The 25,160-nt window shown below is 35.4% G+C and overlaps 1 protein-coding gene across 4 annotated transcripts in view; it reads right to left on the bottom strand.

Moving 5' to 3' along the window:
• The window catches only part of KRIT1 (KRIT1 ankyrin repeat containing), a 35,649-nt gene extending 10,625 nt beyond the window's left edge, over positions 1 to 25,024 (bottom strand). The window contains exons 1-13 of one of the 4 annotated variants that reach the window (XM_061197814.1): positions 24,954 to 25,008; positions 24,606 to 24,790; positions 20,155 to 20,279; positions 19,044 to 19,203; positions 15,834 to 15,926; positions 14,540 to 14,669; positions 13,293 to 13,536; positions 12,987 to 13,102; positions 12,612 to 12,755; positions 6,063 to 6,219; positions 4,957 to 5,064; positions 2,669 to 2,825; positions 1,735 to 1,886 (exon numbers count right to left, since the gene is read on the bottom strand). In XM_061197814.1, coding sequence (XP_061053797.1) covers positions 1,735 to 1,886; positions 2,669 to 2,825; positions 4,957 to 5,064; positions 6,063 to 6,219; positions 12,612 to 12,755; positions 12,987 to 13,102; positions 13,293 to 13,536; positions 14,540 to 14,669; positions 15,834 to 15,926; positions 19,044 to 19,203; positions 20,155 to 20,256 — 1,563 coding nt within the window. In that variant the 5' untranslated portion in view covers positions 20,257 to 20,279; positions 24,606 to 24,790; positions 24,954 to 25,008. Of the gene's footprint in view, positions 1 to 1,734; positions 1,887 to 2,668; positions 2,826 to 4,956; positions 5,065 to 6,062; positions 6,220 to 12,611; positions 12,756 to 12,986; positions 13,103 to 13,292; positions 13,537 to 14,539; positions 14,670 to 15,833; positions 15,927 to 19,043; positions 19,204 to 20,154; positions 20,280 to 24,605 lie in introns of all 4 variants that reach the window. The other 3 variants (XM_061197812.1, XM_061197813.1, XM_061197815.1) reach the window with 3 other exon arrangements.
• Positions 25,025 to 25,160: the final 136 nt, after the last annotated feature.

Here is a 25,160-nt window from a genome sequence, read left to right as displayed (position 1 = left end):
TTCTTCTTTTTCAAGAATGTTTTGGCTATTCAAGGCCCTTTGCAATGAATTTGGGGATTGCCTTTCCCATTTCTGCAAAAATGTCTGTTGTTAGGGAACTCTGTTGAATTGGTAGATCACTTTGCTTGTATTGATGTCTTAACAATATTAAGTCTTCTTATCCTTGAACATGGGATGTCTTTCTAGTTACTTATGTCTTCTTTAATTTCTTTCAGCAATGTTTTTGTAGTTTTCAGTGTACAAGTTTTGCAGCTCTCTAGTTAAATTTATTCCTAGGTATTTTATTCTTTTAGAAGTTATTTTAATGGAGTTTTTAGTTTCCTTTTTTTTTTGTGGAGTGTGGCTGGTTATAGAAACAACTGATTTTCGTGTGTTGAGCCTGTACCCTACAACTTTGCTGAATCCATTTATTAGCCCTAGTAGCTTTTATGTAGATTCTTTGGAATTTCCTATATACAGGATAATGTCATTTGTGATCAACAGAGACAGTTTTACTTTTTCCTTTCCAATCTGGATGCCTTTCTTTTTTTTTCTTTTCTTTCTTTCCTTTTTTTGGGGGGTGGTGGTGGGGGGAGTGTGGCTCATTGCTTTGGTTAGAACTTCTAGTTCTATGTTAAATAGCAGTGGTGAAAGCAGGTATCCTTGTCTTGTTCCTGATCTTAGGAGGAGTTTTCAGTCTTTCACCACTGAGTATGTTAACTGTGGGTTCTTCATAAATGCCATTTATTATACTGAGGAAGTTCCCGTCTATCCTAGTTTTCTGAGAGTTTTACCATGAAAGGCTACTGGATTTTGTCAAATGCCTTTTCTACCTTTAGTTTGATAACAGAAGAGGGACAATATGAATAGTCAGGCATAAAACATTTACCAAGTTTGGACAAGGTCATTGAAATTTTCATGTGCTGAAATTTGTTTAACCTTGTCTGTTTAATATTTTCTTGAATAAAGAATCAGGAAATTGTGTATTTTTTCTTCACCAAATTTATGAGACCCTGGAACTTTTCTTTCCCCCCCCAGTTTTCACAGCTACCACTGTATTTAGATTATCACCTAGTTTAACTTGTAACATCTCCCTTAGGTTTCTTCCTTGTCCAGTCATCCCTCAGATGACATTATTTCACTTCTCCTCTAAAATTTACAGTAATTCAAATCCAAACGTACTTGTTTGGGACAGACCTTTTTTTAATCAAATGTAAATTCCATCCTCATTTTTTACTATCTATATAGTTCTCTGTTGAGTCAAAAGCAGCTATTTACCGACTGTTGGGAATAACTTTTTAATGTCCCCTTTGTAAATATAATCTTCTCTATCCAGAATGTTTTTTCTGTTCTCCCCCTACACCAATGCATCTCTTTCCTCCTTTGAAATTTACACAACTGATTAGCCCTTTATTAAGTTTATCTGACACTGTACTCCCTTTCTAACTACTCTAAAATTTTTTTCTACTCTAAAATCTTTCTCCCATCTGGTTGGTAATTCTCTTTAGGATGGATTCTCTATTTCTTTTGTATTCTAAGACAATGGAGGTGGGGAAATGGAAAAACCAACCAGGGGCTTTGTAAGCAGACTGACTCAAACTCTACCACTTACAACAGGGATGTAAGGATTGAACAGAAAAACAGAAATAAAACCTCCTGTAAAGGAAGAGCACAATTTTTGCCTCTAGTGCTTAAAACAGGAACTCAGTAGATTCTGAACGTTTAAATGACTGTAAAACAGATTTCTGAGCAAACCTTTTTCTCAACTTCCAAAGGAAGTCTCACATCTCTTCTTAGGAAAAGCTGCGGTGTCTCCCTTTGGGGATCCAAATTAGTCAATTCAGCAAGTATTTCTGGCCAGTCACGAACATGTTGCAATGGTTTATGATAAGGCTTGAGTTGAAGGCCTGAAAAACATCTTTCCTTTTATAAACGATAATGTAAAAATGAACCAATTATATCAACACATAGAAACTTTTTATCAAACTCTCTGTACCTAAGTACTGAACACAAATTAAAGGTCTAAATTTAAATCAATATTGACTTTAATCAACATTACTACCCAATTTGAGGTTAACTGTTTATTAAGAATATAAGAATTATGAGACTAAATCTGAAAATGAATAAAATTTATCAAATATATTTAAGATCCTTAATTCCATGATAGCCTATTTAATGAGAAAATCAGTAGAATTTGGTGTTTAAAAAAATACAATTAAATCACTAGATAACCAATCACAACCACCTCAATGAAATCCCTTATGTATCTGCAATACTTTGAGAGACAAATCTATAATGACATTGGGTTGAGTTTAAATAGCAAAGATCTGATAGAAAACCAGTATACAGAAAAAGAAAATCTGTATTATTCTGACATGAGGTGAGCACTGAAAATAAAGGCAAGTTGGATGAGCACTACGTTTAACGGCATTCAAATCAAATTCATTGCCAAAGAAAAAATGTTTTGGTTTTTATCATTTCAAACATTGTATGAACAAAGAGGGGCCAGGAGGAAGCAGAGGCTTATCTGTTTCAGCAGTTTGAACATAAATAATCTGTATAAAAGAGAAGAACACTGTATCATTTGAAAATTTAAAAGTCAATAATAATTGATGCTATACTTAAGTTTACCAACCCACTCTCAAAAAGGAATAATCAGGTTTATACAACAGAATAACAAGTTTCTTACTGAGATTTTCTGAACAGATCCAAATAGTGAAATATTGCTGTGTTTCTTGAGAGAGACGCATTCCTTCCATTATCTGCTGCACTGTGGTATTATTTCCATGCTTCAGTTCAACAGAACGGTATGATCCATCCATTCTGTATATTCGAACTTTTTCATACTGGGACAAAGAATGATAATAAATTATGCAACCTGGTTATAAATTATATATCCCAATACAACAAAATGCTTTAATTTCAACTTCATCTGCTTAAAAACTACTTCAAGTGAGAATCTTCTGGCAATATTTTATTTATTTATTTTTGCCTTGCCGTGTGGCTTGCGGGACCTTACTTCACCAACTAGGGATCAAACCTGCGCCCCCTGCAGTGGAAGCACAGAGGCCTAACCACTGGACCTTCTAGCAATATTTTAAAAAATTTTTCTTTCATTATTTATATTTTCTAACATGTTTTCCTCTGAATATTCCATGGTCAAATAAGTTTGAGAAACTAAGGCAAATGGGTTTTTAAAAAAATATTCAACTTCAAACTCTTCTGAAAGGATATTTTAAAGCCATTAATGTACAATGTAAATATCAAATGGGGGATATAGACTTGGTTAACTAAATCTGGTGTTAGTCAAGTACCTCGTGAGTTTAGTGGGCCACAGATTAGAATGTAGAAATGTGTACCAGCAATAATTTGTCCTAAGAGGAATCTGTGATAGAAGACTTTGCAGATAAAAGTTATGAAACAACGGACCTTGAGCCAGTTTCTTTCCTCCTGTTCAGAAAATCCCAGAGAGAAATGATATTCTCAATACATTTTTATTGTTATAGGAAGAAACTGATGCCACCAAACAACTTCCAGGACAGTTCATTTTCGATAAAAGTACCTAATTCCTTTTATCTTATACATTCAGATATAAAAATTATATAAGAAATAAAAATGTGGTTTTTTACAAAATAAATTTATCTAGTTATTTATTTTTGGCTGCATTGGGTCTTTGTTGCTACACACGGGCTTTCTCTAGTTGCGGCAAGAGGGGGTTACTCTTCATTGCAGTGCACGGGCTTCAGTAGTTGTGGCTCGCGGGGTCTGGAGCACAGGCTCAGTAGCTGTGGCGTATGGGCTTAGTTGCTCCACAGCATGTGGGATCTTTCTGGATCAGGGCTCAAACCCGCGTCCCCTGCATTGGCAGGCGGATTCTTAACCACTGTGCCGCCAGGGAAGTCCCTAAAAATGTGTTTTAACTATACAAATAGAAAACAAATTGCAACGAAGTATAACATAAGGGTGCCTGTACTGCTTATCTATTTCCTTGCTTTTGTCCTGTACTCAGGGAATAGTGTTTTGACAAAAATGTGTATGAATGTGTGTAATTTTCCTTAAAGGCAGAGATCATGTACTGAATAAAGAATATGTATTCTTTATCACATCACTTTCAGCATTTTATGGTGTTAAATTTACAGAAATACTCAACAAATACTCATTGTCTACTTAATAGAAATGTCTGGAAAGGCTCAAACATATGGGTTATACCTGTTGGTATAAAACTTATATCCTTTATCAGTTGGTATAAATCCTTTTATCTGGTTTGCAAGTTTCCAAACAATTTTTAACCTGTAACAGTTTTATTGTCACTATAACTTTCAGGCATAACTGAGTGTTTTCTAATTGTTAATTCTTCTCTATTTTAATGTCACTGCTAATTATTTTGTACATAAGTAGGTGGAAAGGCCAGGTTGAATTGGCAGAATAAAAGACTTAGAAATATCCTATTTTAACCCATTCACTATCTTGAGGAGGAAAATGAATCTGTAATAGATGACAACTTGCCGAAACTAAATTACCAAATGATGTGTAATATTATTATTGGGTTGGCCAAAAAGTTCGTTCAGGTTTTTCATACGTTATGGAAAAACCCGAACGAACTTTTTGGCCAACCCAATATTTACAAATATAATATATTACTTAGAAGGCCTAAGTAGAGAGAGATGGTTTAATGAATAGGTTAAAATTTGTAATCAGCATATCAAGTATACAAATTACACTGGAAATCAGATTAATTTTAAGTGATCGAAAGATTTATTTATGCAGTTTTATTTTGATATGCAAGAATAAATGTCCAAATGTTAGGGATGATAACAAATTTAATACCTATGAAGTCTAACCATGAGGTTTTATAAAAGCAGGAAAGAAGCCATCCATACATTTATATCCTTCCACTCTTGCCACAGATCCTCAAATTACTTATCAATTTAAATACAATGCTTGGCTCTAACTAGTATTTATGAAGATGATTCTTACTGGTTTGTTAATGGCGTCCTTCAACAATTTTGCAGCTTCCTCCCAATTATTTTGTTTGTTTTCTTCACAAATATTTAAAGGAGATCTTCCTTGTTGGTCTGTTATGTGCTAGAAATGTGGGGGAAAAAGAAAAGGTTAAAGATAAAAGGCATTACAAATGTACAAATAAGGGAAAATATCAAAGTTTCATTAAAAAACTACTGTCAAGTGTTAAGTACATATTAAGCAAACTTAGTGCATGCTATACTTAAAATAAACATGAACTGCCAAAGATGAAAGACTCAAAGCACTAATCAATGTGATTATTGTTTTTCAAAAGTTCTGATTACAGCAACAACAAAGGTTTTGTTAAAGCTTTTTTTTTTAAATCTATTTATTTTATTTATTTATTTTTGGCTGCGTTGGGGCTGCGTTGGGTCTTCGTTGCTGCGCGCAGGCTTTCTCTAGCTGCGGCGAGTGGGGGCTACTCTTCATTGTGGTGCGCAGGCTTCTCATTGCAGTGGCTTCTCTTGTTGCAGAGCACGGGCTCTAGGCGTGTGGGCTCAGTAGCTGTGGCTCGCGGGCTCTAGAGCGCAGGCTCAGTAGCTGTGGTGAACGGGCTTAGCTGCTCCGTGGCATGTGGGATCTTCCCAGACCAGGGCTCGAACCCACGTCCCCTGCATTGGCAGGTGGATTCTTAACCACTGCGCCAACAGGGAAGCCCCAAAATACTTGTTAATACAAATTCCAAAATATCCTTTTCCTTCTTAAAGATATTTTTGAGGAAATACACTATAAAATGAAAAGAGGTTAAATTTTATGTACATTCTGTAGATGCATGGCGGTGATGGTTCTAAAACAATGTAAATGTACTTAATGCCAATGTACATCTAAAAATGGCTAAAATGGTAAATTTTATGTGAGACATATTTTACTATGATCTAAAAAATTATGTACAAAAGCAAAGTGTATACATAAATATTACTTATTCTATATAGTAAGTGAAATTTGTTTCTATTTTTCAGCTGACCTCTCAAGTGTATAACTTAACATTTTAGTGTCATTACTTGTTATTCACTGTTTGATCATTAAAAAAAAAAAAAAAAAAAGCCTGGAAAATAACTTACTCTGTCAACTTCTGGATGGTTTAGGAGAATCTGTACTATTTCAGCATGTCCTCCTCCAGCAGCAAAATGAAGAGGAGAACTAAGTTGTCCATTTAAAAGGTTTGGATTGCACTTTCCTTTCTCTAACAATATGCGAGTGGCTTCAACTTTTCCATACCTATAAAAAAATAAAACACCTAAAAAGTCATCTGAAATGTTTGAAAAATCCAAATTTTAGACAATATCGCAAAGAAATCTAAGATTTTTCTAGGGCAGAGAACAAGGAATGAAGACACTGATGTAATGTTTTCAGTGCTTAGGGATTTCTTATGAATTACTCTGATTCAGTTCAACTGTTTCTATTTCTCATCAACTGGGAGAAAATATAATCTCAAATACAAGATAGAGCAGATGATAGAGAATCACTATCACACAAAATACAAAAATTATAAATTAGGGAGATAAAATTTTTAGTCAAAATTATTTTCAGAAGCAGAAAGTAACCCATAAATTTAATAATGCTTTTTACCCAGCCCTGCCTTTGATTTACAAAATAGGCCCAAAGACGTAATTCTCCACATAGCTGCTGTATGAGGCAATGTGGGAGACACAAAGATATGTTAAGATGAATGGTCTCTGCTCTGGTAAAGGCTTATAATGTAATCAGAGAGGAAACCAAAACCATGAGATAAATTACATAACGCTGTAAAATTTAAGTAACAGTTGAGGAGAACAATCAAAAAATATGTATTTGTCAAATCATAATAGTATATAATTAATGCTTTAAAAAATGTTGGAAAAGGAAGATAAGATTTCAGTCTCAGTTCTGAAAAGTGTTCTGATAGAAGAATAATTTGAACTGGATTTTAAATAGGAAGAAGCTGAAGAGATGCTGAAGAGAGGTTAATATTCTAGATAGTGGGAAAAAGAGTAAGCAAAGAGTACAAAGAATGTGCGAGATATAGTGAGTCCACCATTTGGTTACAAAGACGTATATAAGGTCGCAATCTAATGCAATGGTGGAAAGGTAATTCATTTTTTGGAAATAAATGGGTAGAAGGGGAAAGGAAATTTGCTTTTAAATATGGTGCATTTGAGAGGAAAATAGCACATCTTTAGAACTAACACGATTTGCTGTCAACTTTCTTCCCCTTCACATACCCTATGGTTTTCCTATGCCCTAAACCTGCTAATTGTATCCTAGCCTTCTTATTCATATGACTGTTTGCTCATGTTCTTAGCTATTCTTGAGATGTCCTTTTCCCCCCTCCTGACTTTGTTTAGGTTAAGTTCTATTATTTCTCTGAAACAGTTTAAAATCTACCTCCCCTATATTCCCACTACATTTTACCATTTCAGTTTTACTTTTTAATCTCATTTTATCTACTTTCATCCTTGTATATATACATTTCTATAAGCCTGGAAGCTCCTTGAAGGTTATGTCTTTGCATTCTCCAAACTGCCTTATGTATATACAAAAAATGAGTGACTAAATTGTTCAGTTGGCAATTGAAAATGCAGACTTGGTACTCAGGAGGAAGGCAAAGGCTTGAGATATCTAAGAATATGCAAATTCATCCAACTGAAAAGAATTACTGTTAAGGCTGGGAGGAATGGATGAAATCTTTCTGAGACAGAATTTTGAGAAAGATGAACATTTTAGAACAATGAAATGCATCTTGAAAAACACTTTCAGGATAGGAAAAGATACTAGGGGAGCAATTCAAGAAGTAATAATAAAAATAATTAATATAAACATATTTTGTATGATTCTTTAAAGTTTTCAAGGTACTTCCTTACATAATTACTTAATATAATCTTCACAGCAACTTATGATGCAGGCAGAGATATTTCTAGCACACAGATGAAAAAAATGAAGCTTGTACCAGTTAAGTAACTTGCCCAAGGTCTCATGGTTACCAGCCAGTTAGAATCCAGTTTTCTGAATCTTAGTATAGCTGTTTCCATACTATAACACATGCTTGGGTCACAGAATGGAGACCAGTATTTCAATAATAATAATAATGGTATCAGTTATATCTTGCATTTGTACTGACCTTTACTATAGCTCCATTATAGCTGTCCTTTCAACTGCAATTTGTTCCTCGAACAAAGGGGTGGTCAACAGCATTTAATGCAGCAGAGCAGGGAAAGAGATTAAAAACTCAGAAAAGGTTAAGAAGGTTCATGAAGAGTGAAAAAGAGAAAGCAGTGTGTGTGGCCCCCTTACCATTGAAGTCTGGCTATGAAAGGAAGGGAATAAACAGGATAGTGGCCAGAAGAGGCAGCAGGTTCAAATTAAGGTTCTTTTTCAAGGAGGGAGAGGAACCATATATGTTTGAAGACAAGAGGAAAGAAAGTGCAGAAAAGTAGGAAGTGAATTTAATGGGGAACAAGAAGGATTTTTCATGCAAACCCTATGACACAGGAGAGAGATGGGAACAAAAACTGATGATTGGGGTGGAGAAGAAAGACATTTCTGATGGCGTCAACTGTCTCTGAAAATAGGGGGTAAAACTATCTGATAAGAGTAGAGAAAAAAGGTGGTGGAAGTTTAAGTGCTTAAGAGTAGAAAGATTTGGAATAGTTTACAGGGGACCAAAAGGCTGACAAGATGAATGAGACAAGGACAACACACAGCTGGCTACAGTGAAGGCCCAAATGAAATCAGATGGAATAATTTGTAGGGAGCCAAATCATCATAGTTCTAAAATACTCTTTAGCAATGATATGAAGCCTGAAAGTACTATCAGAGAGAGAAGACACTGATTTGAGAGAGGTGAGAAAATATGAGATGTCAGTGAGACTTTTACTGAGTGGCTGACAAGTTACCCATAAGGGGAGAAAGCCAACTTAATAGTTTTGGGAAATGGTGATTCTAGTAAAGAAAATTTTTAGGCACGTGTCATCAATATGAGAATTTTTGAAGCTTGGAGCAATCCTAGGAGTGATTTAATTAAGTGGTCCTCAAAGAGTGATCCAGGAAACTCTTTGATCTCTGAAATCTTTTCAGGGTGTCCTCTTGGTCAAACATATTTTCATAATAATACTAAGATGTTATCTGCCCTTTTCATTATCATTTTCTCATAAGTGTACAATGGAGTTTTCTAGAAGCTACCTGACATGAAAATTGCAGCAAATTAAAGGCAGAATCAGATGTGAGAATCCAACTATCTTCCGTAAGGCTAGACAGTAAAAAGATGCAAAAATGTAAAATAATGCTACTTTTCTCATTAATTTTTTTGTTTTTGGAAAATAAGGCCATACTTCATACTGTATTTGGAAAATAAGGCCATACTTTGTTATTTATGTTAATATATGTTTATTGTTATTTTAAAATGAATTAAGAAATGCTTAAAATATTTTTCAGTTTAAACTTCTAATATAGTAAATAACACTAGATATACTTCACACAAACCAAAGCTAATTGGGATCCTCTAATTTTGAAGAATGACAAGGAGCCCTAACACAAAAGTTTGAGGACCACTGATCTAATAAAACCCCTCATTATAAAGATGAGAAAACAGAAAAAGAGAGGTAAAACATCTTGTCTAAGCTTATAAAGACAGGCCCCAAATCCCAGTCTCTTGATGAGATAGCCCAGTATTGCCCTTCTAAATCCTTGTACCAATTAGTGAATAAGAGTACATTTCCAAGATAAAGTAATTTATGTTCTTTACTAAACAGTTAAATCAGTCTTCATTCAAATTCACATGAATCAAATTATCTATCTTATTAAAAGTATTGCAGGACTTCCCTGGTGGCGCAGTGGTTAGGAATCTGCCTGTCAATGCAGGGGACACGGGTTCGAGCCCTGGTCCGGGAGGATCCCACATGCCGCGGAGCAACTGAGCCCGTGCGCCACAACTACTGAGCCTGCGCTCTAGAGCCCGCAAGCCAAAACTACTGAGCCCGCATGCTGCAACTACTGAAGCCCGCGCGCCTAGAGCCCGTGCTCCGCAACAAGAGAAGCCACCACAATGAGAAGCCTGCACACCACAATGAAGAGTAGCCCCCGCTCACCACAACTAGAGAAAGCCCGCGCACAGCAACGAAGACCCAACGCAGCCAAAAAATAAAAAGTATTGCAAGGTGACCTATACTACTAGTGGTGTATTAAACTTGGTTATTATTTCCAGCTGACAGAAATTAGTTTTATTGAAGGATAAAACTCTTCCTTGGTGTATTGCAGTAATAAGACTTTACAAATAAAAATACAACAGATTAATGAATTTTAGATTCAGACATCAAAATCTTTAAATTTTTATAACACTTTAATATCAGACAACATTTTTTGAGTACTTATTACTGCCAGGTACCCTTCAAAGCATTTATTTGCATTTTCTCCTCTAATCTGAAGAGAGGCACTAAAATTAAGCTCATCTTTTAGATAAAGAAACAGATCCTTAGAGACATTAAGTAATTTGCTAAAGGCCATACTTTTAGGAACTAAAAGTTTCAGTTGGGTCTGAAACGTAGGTACATTCCAAAGCACATTAAATACTATACCATACTTCTGTTTTTATGTAATAGGCAGTTGAAATATTACCATTCTTTTAATAGAGAAGAAAAAAAGGCCCTGCCACAAAAAGGGCAACAATATAGGCAAATATAAATTTGGGATTCCTAAGCTAAAATTCACTGCCTCTGTCTTTTTCAATTCCACAGTGTACTTTCTTGGAGTTTGAACTATATTCTCTACCTCTTTTTGTTTAGCTCAAGAAAAAGCATGTGATTTCTTCTGGTACTGCTGCTGCTACCAGTATCTACCAGCAATCTGAAGAAACAACTGTAAGTTCAGTGAAAGAAGATTTAGGGTAACTCTTTCCAAATCTGAGTATAAAAATTCCCTGTAATGGTAAAACAACCAAGAATGCATTTATAGAATAAAAGAATATATTTTTAAGGAAACAGAAAAAAAATTAAGAGCATATTTATTTAATAAAGGAGCATATTTTTAAGGAAACAGCATATTTTTAATGGAGAAAAGATATATATTAAAAGCAACTATATTTATCACTATATTGATCAATAAGCTATTTGATCACAGTTAAATAAAAAGTTTGAGTTGAAAATGATCTAATTAATGTATTTTACATATAGATAAATAAACTAAGATGCAGAGAGGTAAAGTAAGGCAGCAGTAATCTTTCTGGCACCAGGGACTGGTTTCGTGGGAGACAATTTTTCCATAGACGATGGGGGGGATGGTTCAGGCGGTAGGTAACGCGAGTGACGGGGAGCGGCAGATGAAGCTGCGCTCGCTCGCCTGCAGCTCACCTCTTGCTGTGCGGCCCGGGTCCTAACAGGCTGTGGACCAGTACGGGTCCACAGCCTGGGGGTTGGGGACCTCTGAAGTAAAGTCACTTGCTCAACGTCATGCAGCTAAAAAGCTGTGGACTTTAATGGCCAGTAAATAGTGTAGGCACTTCTTAAACTAGCCAAAGAAGCTCACTTTAAACAGTAAGTCAAAAGCAACTTTCCCATAAGCAATAATGGTAAATAACTTCATTACATCCTTTCTAGAGGACAGGCTACAGCAAATAGTTAACTACTGCTACGAACATAAATTTAAAAACTCAGCCCAGGCTGAGGGGAAGAGTTATTATTATGTGAGAAGAGTACGAGAGCAAGAACTACACTGGGCAACTAGTGGAAAGAGCTAACTCCAATCCTGTGAGCTAATCCCTCTCATAAAAAAAAAAAAAAAAAAAAAAAAAAAGGAAGGCTTTAATTCTAATGAAAACTTTTGGGTGTTTCCTGATACCACAGCTTTCCAAAGAACTAAAAGAATACTTTTCTAACATGATGCAAGGTCAAATCATAAGTAGCTAACACATGTAAATTTTATAATAAGGATAGGGCTTCCCTGGTGGCACAGTGGTTAAGAATCTGCCTGCCAGTGCAGGGGACACAGGTTTAAGCCCTGGTCTGGAAAGATCCCACATGCCACGGAGCAACTAAGCCCATGTGCCACAACTACTGAGCCTGAGCTCTAGAGCCCGCGAGCCACAACTACTGAGCCCGTATGCCACAACTACTGAAGCCCACGTGCCTAGAGCCCGTGCTTTGCAACAAGAGAAGCCACTGCAATGAGAAGCCTGCGCACTGCATCTAAGAGTAGACCCCACTCACCGCAACCAGAGAAAAGCCTGCACGCAGCAACGAAGACCCAACGCAGCCAAAAATAAAAAATAAATAATAATAATAATAAAATAAAATATAATAAGGATAAACAAACATAACACAACTCCAGTACAAAACAATAGAAATTGCAAGGGTGAATAAGGGACCGTGTGCTGTGCAATGGCACTTGCTAGTCATTAGCTATCCTACTGCATGACCTCAGGATGCCTGAGAACATTAATGATACTTTTCCTGTGGGGCAGACCTTGTAAATCTGAACGGTGTGGCACATACACAGTAATCAAAGATTACCACAGAGAAAGCTCATAAGGCAAACATTGTAGAGGAAAAAGTGGCTGGAATGAGAACAGCTTTGAAAAGGAGCACTAACATTTATAAACTAAGGATTCATTCTTTCTAAAAACAAAAGAATAATCTATTTACCAGCATGCATAATGAATGGGTGCCCAGTGGTCACTATCTAATTGGTTGACTGAAAATCTTTCATTGAGAAGTCGGCTTAATAATTCCGAATCTCCTTCACAGGCACTTCGATGGAGAGGAAAATCATCTACCCACTGTCGTTCCCTAATCATTAAAAGGAAAAAAAAAAAAAAAAAAAAAGCACTGTTGAAATTCAGATTGTTTTGAAACAAATGTGACACATCTATGAAAGCTATGTTTCACTGAGCAGCTGTAAACTAAATCATTTATGCAATGATTACACTGCATACTAATTGCATATATCATTTTAAACAGTATTTTAACATTAGAATGTAGGTGTTTAAAAAGCAATGTGGAGGAAAACCAGAACAGTACTTGTCTTCTGTGACACTGCTCATGCTTCTCTGCCATTTTTCCTGTTTGGGAATTTGGATTTTTGAATAGTCTGGAGCTCCTAGACCAAAGTATGGATTTATTACCACTTTATCTACCTAGAAAGGGAAAACAAAACAAAACAAAAAGAGCTTTAGATACTTGACTTTGATGTATAAAAACAGAGCTAAGTGCGGATGTCATCTTAATGTTTACAATTAGTAATAGATGCATTTATCTCAGGAAAAAAAATTACATTTGAAATGAAATGTCTTTTGAAATCAGAGCCAAAATTCATTCAACTCTTACCCGGTTTGTATATTGAAGATCTGATCCAAACAAAGGGTTGTAAATACAGGTATCTGCTTTCTCTAGGGCTAACATTTTACTCTTTATTTCTAGTGCACTATAGCCCATATGTAGTGAGTTTTCTGTCTGACCTGATTCCGTAGCATATGCAGGGTTTATAACATTAGTTTTTATCCGCTCAAGAGGAGAAGGTCGGAATAAAGCCGGAATAAAGTGAGATTGTGCATGACGTTCATCTAACCACCTGGCAAAATAAAAAAAAGAGGTAGTAGACGTATTTGTTAAAAAGTGAAGATGAAAAAACTAAACTACTATCCAACTCTGATGTGTGATTCTTTCTAATACTACATTCAGATTTTTATATTTTTTTTTCAAAATAAATTTATTTATTTATTTTTAGCTCTGCTGGGTCTTCATTGCTGCGCGTGGGCTTTCTCTAGTTGCGGCGAGTGGGGGCTACTCTTCAGTGAGGTGCACAGGCTTCTCATTGCGGTGGCTTCTCTTGTTGCAGAGCACGGGCTCTAGGTGCATGGGCTTCAGCAGTTGGGGCACATGGGCTCAGTAGTTGTGGCTCACGGGCTCTAGAGCTCAGGCTCAGTAGCTGTGGTGCACGGGCTTAGTTGCTGTGCAGCTTGTGGAATCTTCCCGGACCAGGGCTCACACCCGTGTCCCCTGCATTGGCAGGAGGATTCTTAACCACTGTGCCACCAGGGAAGTCCCGGGATTTTTATAATTTTAATTAGTGTTAAGTACTTCATTTACTGTAAATAAAAGTTCTGTTATTGGACATAGCAAACTGTTTTTTTTCTAATGCATGTAACATAATAATAATTAAAATCCTTTTCAAAAAACATGAAGCCCTTTAAAAATTTAAACCACTGAGATGTAGGTGACATTAGACCTGCTGTTACAGAAAGACAAAAGGCATGACAGGTGAAATGACTTGTTCACTGATAAGGGTAAATCAATACTAAATCTAGTTTTATAACAAAGGAATCTTAATTCTTAGGCCAGGGCAATCTTTGTCATTTTCTAAGAATAAACTTAACATGTTGCAAGCAAATCAGGACAATCTTGTCTTTGGGGTTTAAAATTTTTATATTATACTTCAAAAACTTACCATTTCTTAATATATATATTATTAATTTTATTATTTTCTTCCAAAAGAATTTCTATCTCTCAGAGCTAATATCTAATATGAACATATATTTGATTTATTAAAAAATATTTTTAATGGCAGTTCTTACTTATCCAAGGCTATTAACATTCTTGCTGTAAGTGCAGCAAAGTGAGTGCTGGATTCACTACAGACTCGCATAATATCTTGTAAGCAGTAAAAAATTGGGCATCCTGGAGTATACGTATATTTAGTATTATCTGAAAAAGAAAAATGAAGAATTATGCCATCATATAAAAGGTTTATGACTGCATGATTTTTACTTAAAAGTACACAGTATGTTAAAAAAAAGTTGTTAAGTATAACATAAATTGTTCTAGATTTTAAATTAGTAGACCTGGATTCAAGTGCTGGCCAGCTTTGTGACCTTATCCATTTGGGTGAATGCAGGATTTAGAATCCTGGAGGACTACAGAAATTGTTTCCCCTTTCTCTTCCTCAACAATGTTGTAAAATTCTGATTAATAATAAGATTTCCAGCACCATTTAACATACTGATCTGTTTAACCTAAGTTATGGCTGGGGAAAAAAAAAATTCTGGAATGGTAGAGCTGGCTGATAAAATACGTGTAAGTACTGTATAGCAGCAGTCTGATGAGATGTCCACAGTGGGTCATTAATATATCATCAGTATTATTACTGCCTTACATGAGGCCAGTACTCTACAGGTTCCAAAGTGATTTTTACATCTAATACCTCACTGAGTTCTTCCAGCACGATGAACCAAGTAGGAGCAGATACCTATCTTACAAATAAAGAGGTGAGGCTTAAAGAGGTGATTTGCCCAGAACACAAAATTAGTGGGCTGCAAGGTCTGCACTGAAGCTCAATATTTTTTCTATTATTCCAGGATAATAGGATAAATTCCTTGTCAAAGCTCAAATTAAATTTTCATATTAGATCTAAGTTCTTTAAATATTATCACTACTGTTGGGAAGAGTATTTTAGAACTATTACTGACACTTTCTTTTCCCAAATATAAGATAGGTTCTGATCATAATCTGTTAATTTTCCAAAATACATAAATTTTTATTTCTATTCTACCTATACAGCACAGTCTGAAAAATCCCTCATTATAAGCTAAAAACTTCTGTTTCGATTATGGCTTCCTTCCTCACTTCTTTGTTCTACTTTTAAAAACAGAAACAAAAACATTACTGATCAGTCTGGAAGCCTGAATATTACTTTGAAATCAAAACATCTTTTTAAGTAACAAATTTCTCCATCTTCCATTATCTTAAAAACATGTATTTTATAATAGTATTACAATAGTAACTATGAATCCAAATTCCTAAGTTCCTCAACAGACTTTAACTTAGCACTTAAGGTACACAAAGATTCATAAGGTGAAACTTAGACTTTACCTTTGACAACTGATGGAACAATAAATAATGCCGCTTCTCTGCCCATCTTCTCCCCATCCAGAGGAAATTTCTTCATTAGTACCACTCGTTTTCCTAATCATTTTTTTTAAGTCAGTAAAGATAAAAATAATGGGCCTTTTAAAATCTTATATATTACCTTGAGAATTAGAAAAAATATTTTAAAGGCAGTATTAAGAGGAACTGAAATATAAAAAGTCAATTTTATTATGGGCACTAATAAAAACTGGTAATTCTGATAATAATGTAAATCATTCTGTGGACAGTCAACCAATAGATCCCCTGTTCTGACTCACTAGAAGAGAAGCTTCCTATACATAGCAAGGAAAACCGTCCTGCTAAGGACTGACAGAGCAGCTGAACAGCAGCACATCCTGCAGGGTGAACAGGCATATACTTCATTCAGTTGGGATGTAGATGGTAAGAGTTTCACTAAAGTCTAAGCTGGCCAAGAAGCGTAGTGTACATAAACTGCAAAGTCTTAAAGTTTAGCAGCTCTTCATTTAATATTCAACCTCCACCCTCGTCTTAAAGTTTAGCAGCTCTTCATTTAATATTCAACCTCCGCCCTCAATTTCAGTTTTTATTAAAATCTGATTGGGCTATAAACTATTGTTCTGAATTGTAACCACCATTCGTATACTTAGTCTGTTGTTTCTGATTTGGCAGCAAGGGGGCTATAAATAATAACCTACAAGTCTTTCACTCTAAAACCTTTCATATTCTGGATACCTTTGTCATAATTTTTATCAACCTTTCCAATCTCCCCACCCCAAGAAATAGAACCTTGTTCTTGACCCAGGTAGGAATGCCTGGCTGGATGCCTTCTGTGGACAGGTAGATAATATGAGTTCAGGCCGCTTCATTCATTCACAAAATGCTGGAGTCAATATTTGTGATTATTATGGCACATTATTATTATAGCCCCCAAACAATTTTTTACAAAATAGACACTTGTACAAAATATAAGTGTTAGATACATTCTAATAAATTTCAGAGGCAATATTTCTTTCGTCTGGCTTGAGGTCTTGTCCCACTTAATCTTTCCTGCCTTGCAGCTTCCCTAAATCCAGTTCTGATCCATTGTTTAATTGCCTACTTTGCAAATTATATATGTAACTATGAGATCTGTCATGCGGGGAAAGAAAAGCACTGATTACAAGTTGGGAAATGAGGTTCTAGTCCTAACTCCTTCACTAATGGGAATATGATTTTTGTAGGTGACAACCTATGTTTGCATTTCCATTTTACAGATGTAAAAATGACGATATACCAACTCACAGGACCAATTTAAGAATTTCATTAATGAGTAATTGTGGTAGTGCTTTATAAACTATATATAGCACTGCACAAAAAGGCACAACTACTGCTTATATAAGAAATCATATTACTCTAAAATATTTCACACTTTTAGAAAACCTCAATTGAATAGGATAGTCAGGTATGGTATGGTTCATTGATACAACTGTCTATTTAGTTAAGTAAAACTTCTTTACTTTCATTTCTCTTATTAAAAGCTGCCTGAAAATGTATTAGTACATTCTACTGTCTAAGTATATAAGACATAATTGTGCTAGACATGTTTCAGGGTGCCTATCCACTTGTAACTTCTCCTAAGAAAAACTACCCAGCCCTCTGGGCCAGGGAATATTTTTGTTAACACCGATATCACTTATATCCCCCTTCTTGGTAAATGAACCAAGTGGTAGAGTTTGGCTAATTCATAGCAAATTATGACTTCTCTATCTCAGCTCAAATATGTGATCTGGGCTCAGACTTTGTCTCAGTAAATTGATCTCAGAATAGATCCTGATAACTATAACAATTTAGTGATAGTAAAACAAATCTGGATGAAAATTTATCAGAGAAGTCCAAGACTGAGGTAGAAAAGGCTGACATATTTGTGGCATCCAAAAGAGCCTTTCACTTGCTTTGATCACCCAAAGGGATAGTCCCCCTTTTTAGCTAAGATCAATTTCTAGATCATTTTATTTAAAAAGTCAATCTGATAATTAGGGAAAGGGGATTCTCTCTGTAGTACTCAGAATGTGTATCAAAGATCTGTAAATTTATGCAGGAACTTCTTATAATCTTGAGTTACAATGCTTAGAGCCCCAAGCCACAAAAACCCTGCAGGCCCTATTGAGGAGGTTACCGGTTGGGGAGGTAAATATGGTGAATGGTACCTCCAGAAGTTATGAAACAGGCTTAGTTCAGCTATCTCTAGAGAACAACTATCCCAAATAACCAACAAATCAAATGACAGGATTCAGCCTTATCTCTGCAACAAAAATAGTCTCTTTAGTGAGAGATGAATTAGACAACTAATCTCTATAAAGATGAACAAATAGAAAAAAACACTAAATAAGCTTTAAAAAACCAAAAAGTAGGCACAGAGAGGTATGCTTTACCTCATTATCAACAACCGTTTTCAACTGCTGTTTGACTGAAATTAGCTTTACCTTTTTAATTATAATGCCTGAATCCTGGACAGAGTATATAATTTCTGTAACTTCTGCTATATGCTTCTTGTGAGGCCACAGCCTGATAAAATTGATCATTAGTGTTTAATCAGTTTCATAGGCTATAGATTATCTAATATTTTAAATGAGGCCTGAACCTTTCAGGGTGAATACTTCTACAATTCATTTTGGCTCTTTGAAAATGATCTTCTTCTTGTGACGAAATGGGAAGAAAACCTCTGCTGGCTGGTAATTTATAGGACTTGCTCTAATACACAAAATCTTAACTGTTACTTAGTTATGGAGAGAGGTTTATAGTTTTCTCTTGGCCTGGAGTAGAGAAACAAACAGAGTAGTTCACAGATACTTATCTAGGGAAATATACTTCTAACAAAAGTAATTTTGTGCTTTCTTTTAATTTTCAAGCCACCCGTTGACTTCCTCTCTCTCTTGAACAAATCATTAACAATTTAAATATTTTCAAATTTTTTACTTAAAATTATTTTAACATTTCAAAAATATTTTTTAACTTAAAAAAAAATTGTTAAGTTACTTTCTGAAGGGGGCTTGGCTGCACCTTAAAAAAAAAAAACCCTAGAAATTTCTGAGTCTTTTTCAAGTTTTTCAAATGAAAAGGAACATAAAAAGAAACTGATTTTAATCTACTTTTTAAAATGTCTTTCTCCACAAGCATTTAAAGCCAACTGTGTTAAAAAGAAAAGTTTCTTACCTCTAATACCCTGGTTTGCAGGAGAAATTGGTTTGGTGGTTTCTACTACATAATCCAATATGCCTTGTGTTATTTCACTGTTGCCTTGAAGTTTAGTTTCCAACAAAACCTTCTTTCTCTTTTTTTTCTGTCCTTCAATGGGAACTTCATGCAACAAAATCTTAGATGAGAAAAATAATATGAAGAGAGTGTTTAAAAAAATAAAATTTACTTGTCCTAGAATATAATAAGCCAGCAGTCTTTCTTAACCCTAGCTGCATATAAGAATAACCTGGACGCTTTCAAAACAGTATCAATGTACAGCTTCATCTCAGACCTATTAAATCAGAATGTCAGGGGAGTGGGGTCCTGGTACTGGGAATTTTAAAGTTCCCCAGGTGATTTAACAGTGTAGCCAAGACTGAGAACCAGTAAGCCAGAGCACTGCTGAAGCAGCAGTCTCCTCAGAACCCCTACAGTATCCCTTAATAGGTTTCAGATAACTAACCTTAAAAAAGCAATTGAAGCAAAATGCTAGAGAAGTTAGTTGAAGTTAGATTAGATTAGAAGTATTTTATGATGCTTGAAATCTGCTGCATAGAAAAGATAACAATTCTGCTTTGGGTTTGTTTTGGCGGGAGCCTCAATCATGTTTACTAATATATGTATTCAAGACTACAAAGAAGTAACTTAATTGCCTAAAACTTAATTAAAGGTAAAGATATTTTTTAATGAACTTTTAAAAATAGTTCTTTGGGAAAACAACCAAGAACAAAATTTAGGTTGGAATTTTGAATAAGCTGAATTTTGCTTTTTTTTTTTCAATTTTTGAGAGCCATTCCGTAAACTGTACTAAAAACCAAACTCTCATAAGTTATATAAGTAAAACTCAAATACGTAACTTTTAATATCTAATAATTTATCCATATCAATGAATAGAAAAATGGTCAAAACACATGCAGCAGAAAAGACATGATGATGGGCAGATCTACAACTGTAAATTCTAGCTTGTCAAGATTAAGGTTATCAACAAGAATTTACAGGCTATGGTTTTACTTTATATGTAAATGAAATTGATAATGGAGAATGACATTCAATGGTTGAAAATCAAATGTTAGTAAATCGTTCTCACTTCATATGACTTAGCTCTGTATTCCCGAGAATTGAGACTGGCAGCATTCTTTGGCCGAATAACAGCAACGTACGCATCTTCTATGTTTTCTGGGTTTCCCATTGCTTTATAAAACAAAGAAATCCCTTGAAAGATTAAATTAAAGGACACATAACTACTTTGAAAAACAATTTAAAAAATAAAATGTTGATTTTTCTATCTTAGAATACATATACTATGTAAAAAGCAAGTCAGAGATGACTGATTATATCTTACCATTCAAAACCTTTGTTTATAATTTAAGATTACCTTGTCCTTTTTTCCTTTTCTATTAAAGGTAGATTTTTGTTTTTTAAAATGGGGATACATACTTTCATAGGTCTTAACAGCATAAGAATCTGCCTTTTGGACCTAAAAAAAGGTGATATGATTATAAAATGTCTTGTAAATACTAAGTAAAAAATGGCTTGAACTAGCAATTTAGAATAGTACCCACTTATTTTCCATAAATTGCACAAGTGAATGTCATACTGTTAATAGTTTGGAAGCTAGAAATAGATAGCTGCCACTGACATTCTTTCCAGAATCTTTAAAAAGAACTTTGATATCTGACATTTGGATGAACTAAAGGATAGTTTATAATTTTCATTGGAGGTGCCTATCACAGACTCAAAAACATTTAGTCAGTTGATAAAAGCTTTCTGATGACGACTTAAGAATATTTCCCACTTCCATTATCAATTCCCTAGATAATTCAAAAATTTTCTTCCAAATATATAATATATATATTTTAATATACATACACATGCACACTTTTTTCCCCAGACTAATTTGAAGTCTCCATTAGGCAATTTCCAACAAGTAACTGAAGTTCAAGCACTCTCGGTTGTTTGATAGTTCCATCTCTCCATTAAGTGCTATTATTAAATTTTTTCATGGCTAGACTAAAATACATCTCTTTGTATTGAATGTATTTTATTTATTTTTTTAAAAAAAACTTCCTCTCATTTATAGGCCAGTAAATTTCTAAAAGAACATCAAGCAAGGAGCTGCTTTCCTGGCCATGGTGAGATGAACCTTCTTCAGTTTTTTTTAAAGTCCATTAGGCATTAAAATGACCTGTTCATATTTAATGATTTCCTTATTGCCCCAACTCTCATAGAAAAAAAAGAGCTCATTTTCAAGAAAGGTTTTGAATATCTTTTGAGAGGAGATAGAGGACTTTATTCTGTTTTCTCAACTGCAATTAATAAAGTCATTTTGAAATCTTTAATTTGCTTCCTTGTGTAATAACAAAAGCCTTTAATTTACTTCCTTCCACTGCCTTATAACTGGAAAATTTCCTTTAAAAGAAATGTTTTTAAAATCCAGTAACTTTTGATATTTTAAGTAAACGTTAGCCTAAAATTAAAAGAACCATTAAAATTATTGCACAAAAATTATTTTAATTTATAAATTATTTTAAATTATAAAATTTAGTTATAAATTATAAAAATTTTATTTTAGATTATAAAAATTTTCACTGATTTAGATCCAGAGAAACTACAGATATCTCAACAGAGAAACTACAGAAAACATTAGGATTGAGACATTTCATTTTGTGAAAAGTTTTGAAGACATTCATTTTCACTCCATACCTTGTGGAATTTTTTTCAGTTCAGTCTTTCCATAAGATCATCTGAAAACCCACCTCATACAACAGCACTTTCTATACTAAGTGAAAAAGATGAGGCTTTTTTCTTCTCAGAATTTCTATTTAGCAATTACTTTTCACCTCAGATTAACAATGACTTCAAGATAATAAAATCCAACAAATTTTGAAATGTATGGATGCCTCCTTGAAGACTGCCAGCCCCCAAAAGAAAGACATTGCATTGTGAATACATTTTGTAACATATATGGCACTATTACGGAAACCCTTTTTTCTATTAAGCACCTAAACAGAGAAATCAAGTAATTCTTAGTTTTCTAAACACGATTTAAAGCAAATCAATTCCTGTGCTGGTCAACTCATGTTAAAAAAACATCTATTAGCAAAAAGCTTTATTTGTTAATACTTATCACTTCTCTAGAATATTTGGTATTGCACAGTACACTCAATTTTTAAAAGATAAACAAATGTCATATAATTTTTAAAAACCATGAGAGTTATAGCATTTTGTTTTTACACCATTTAATGTTAATGTACCCCAAAGATTCTAAAAATTGAGTTTCAAGAAATATTCATACTTGAATGTTTGAAATATACATACTTCCAGTGACATGAAAGAAGGAAACAAAGGCTTAAGTGAGGAATAGAACAGAAGCTACTAATATATGAAGGCAAAACTGCTAAGGCAGAAACACATGCAAAAGGATTGGAAGAGGGTAATTTGAGCTAAAAATAATAGAAAAAACTATAACTAGAGTTTGTAATGTGTTTAGACTGAATTTTAGATAAAGGTTCAAGTGACTAAGTATAGGAAATATGTGGCATTTTCTGGAAAATGCTTAAGCATAAATGATAATATGCTGCCTGACTAATAAGGCCTTACAAATATGTAGAAGTGGTTCTCAATTGGGAGTGATACCTACCTGGGATCATTTGGAAATCTGTAGGGGCATTTCTCGTCACTATGACCGGGGAGAAATGGGGTGAACAGATGCCATTTAGTCCCCATGGGGGGAGGTTTGTTAACATCTTTACTAAAAACAGTCCTGTTGAACAAACTGCCAATAATGTCTTTAATGAGAAACATTTGCTATATACAGTACAGATAGACAAACTTTATTTATTTATTTTGGCCGCGCTGCAAGGCTTGCAGGATCTTAGTCTCCTGACCAGGTATTGAACCTGGGCCCTAGGCAATGAAAGGGCAGAGTCGTAAACCACTGGACCGCCACGGAATTCCCCAGATGGACAAACTTTATAAGTTGTTTGCAATGAAGAAAAAGAGAAGATTCAGTACATGAATATAGGTATTGAAAATTTAGTTACCAGAAGTCAAAATTAACAAGATGATTTACAATGTACATGCTAATAGAAATTACCAATAATGATCAGAAAGTGTACTTCATGAATAAAAACAAAAAAAGGAGCATTATCTTAGGGTTCTGTAGGATGTTCCTGATCCCTTCTCCTCCATTCTTAAGCAATGTTTCTCAACCTAATAAAACCCATGTTATTATGCTTTTAAAATAATATGAATACGTGCTAACACCTATAATGTTTATTATGTGCTAGACACTGTGCTAAGTGCTTTACATGCATTAACTCATTTTATTCTTCCCCAAACCTGATGAAGTGGGTATTATTATTATCTCCATTTTACAGGAGAAGAAAACTGAGGTAGAGTAGCTAAGTTACTTGCCACTTCTCCACTCTCCTGGAACAATTTAATATTTTAAAGCATTGTAACATTAGAGAGAAGCAATGGCAACTAAATATCTGTAAGAATACCCCTACAGGGATATGTTGACCATTAAAAATTTCATCCTTTTGCCACTCAAATTGGTTTATAGTAATAAAAAGAGAGGAAGTAATAATAAAGCAGAATAGAAAATAGTCACTGGTGCTACTTCTAACACAGCTTGCTTTGTCCTTGTCCTTTCAACCAGTTCTACCAATCATCAGGTAGTATCAAAAAGTACCATCGGTAATTTTCAAGTACTTTTCTTCTGTTAAGTGACATTCTATTCTGTAATTTAAGATATTTAATAATCTTCAAATAACTTCTGAATGCAATTATACTAAATCTGGCTAACAGAGAAGGAACTAAGTAATAGTGGAATTGGGAAACAAATGAATTCCTACAAGTATATTTAAGGAGGTTATTTGGGGGAGCATGATATCATCCGTAGTATATCTAAATATGCTGTATATCAACTGCTACTGTAGTTCTTCAACCCAGTTCGAAGGGGAAACCAACTAACACATTAACTCGGGTTTAAGTCGAAAAGATCATGGAATGAATTATTTGTTTTTCGATTGTTATGAAAACATTTTTGAGTTTTTGACATTCCCCCCAAAATAAGATGAGGACATCAAAGCAGTTAAAAGACATGATGCTGAGAGAAGCATTCGCAAGCAAACTGAAGACACAAAAACTCTCCAAGAGTGAGAAGGGAATCATGGAGGTGAGATCCTGAGTCAGGTCAGCTAGATCAAAGATTTCTGGTGAAGCTAAAAACACCATGGAGAAACGAGCAAAGAACGAAAGCCCAAAGCCTTAAAAGATGGAGAGAGGGACAGAGAGGAGCGGTGAGCTGCAAGGACAAGTTGTGAATCGCTTTTCCTGAAATGACAAAAATCAACACTCTGCCTAAGAGGTTTTTCCTCCGCCACCGCCCATCAGCGTCCACTAACGGAAAAGGACGTGCACGCCTCTCTGCACCGAAAGCCGCCACCCAAAAAGGGTCTTTGGCGTCTTTGTAAGAAGTAAAGTCCTTGCCTGGAAAAACTAGGTGTGGATGGAAATAGTTCGGCCTCCTACCTTTCCGTTTCTCTCGCTGGCGTCTGAATCGTGCTCCTCCTCGTCTCACCCGTGCGGGGGGCCGAGGACCTCCCGGGCCGCTACATTCAATTCAGTGGGTGGGACAGTCACCTGGGGGGCGGGGGACCGTCACCGCTTTCTCATTTCTCCTTCCCTTCACTTTCCCAGCGGCCAGGCCCAACTTCCTGTGACAGGAAAACACTCGGTCGCCACCAGAAGCCGCCCGGCGTGTTCGGCCGCGCTCCGCACCTCGCGCCTCAAGAGCTCGGATCTCTGGACTCGGAGAGCCTCTTGTCCACAGTCTCTTTATTGGCCTTCCCTCTCCTCTCAGCTCAGCGCCATACACACCTCACCCCCTCCCCAAACTAGGGGATTCCAGATCTGCAAAGGCCTTAGATTTCCATCCTGATGCTACCGGGGCGAGGAAATCGCTTCCGGGTTCACGCCCCTCGCAGCCTCGCGGTTGGTGGTGGAAGAGCTTCCGGGTCGGCTGCCGAGCTGCTGCCGTTCCTGCCGTTTCTCGCTGGGGCTGCGGGCTGTCTGGGGCTGGTGGCG

Source organism: Eubalaena glacialis, chromosome 8, assembly GCF_028564815.1.
Source record: "Eubalaena glacialis isolate mEubGla1 chromosome 8, mEubGla1.1.hap2.+ XY, whole genome shotgun sequence".
NCBI classification, from domain to species: Eukaryota; Metazoa; Chordata; class Mammalia; order Artiodactyla; family Balaenidae; genus Eubalaena; species Eubalaena glacialis.
Note: the sequence above shows the minus strand (reverse complement) of the source record. Positions and strands in the feature narration are given on the sequence as shown.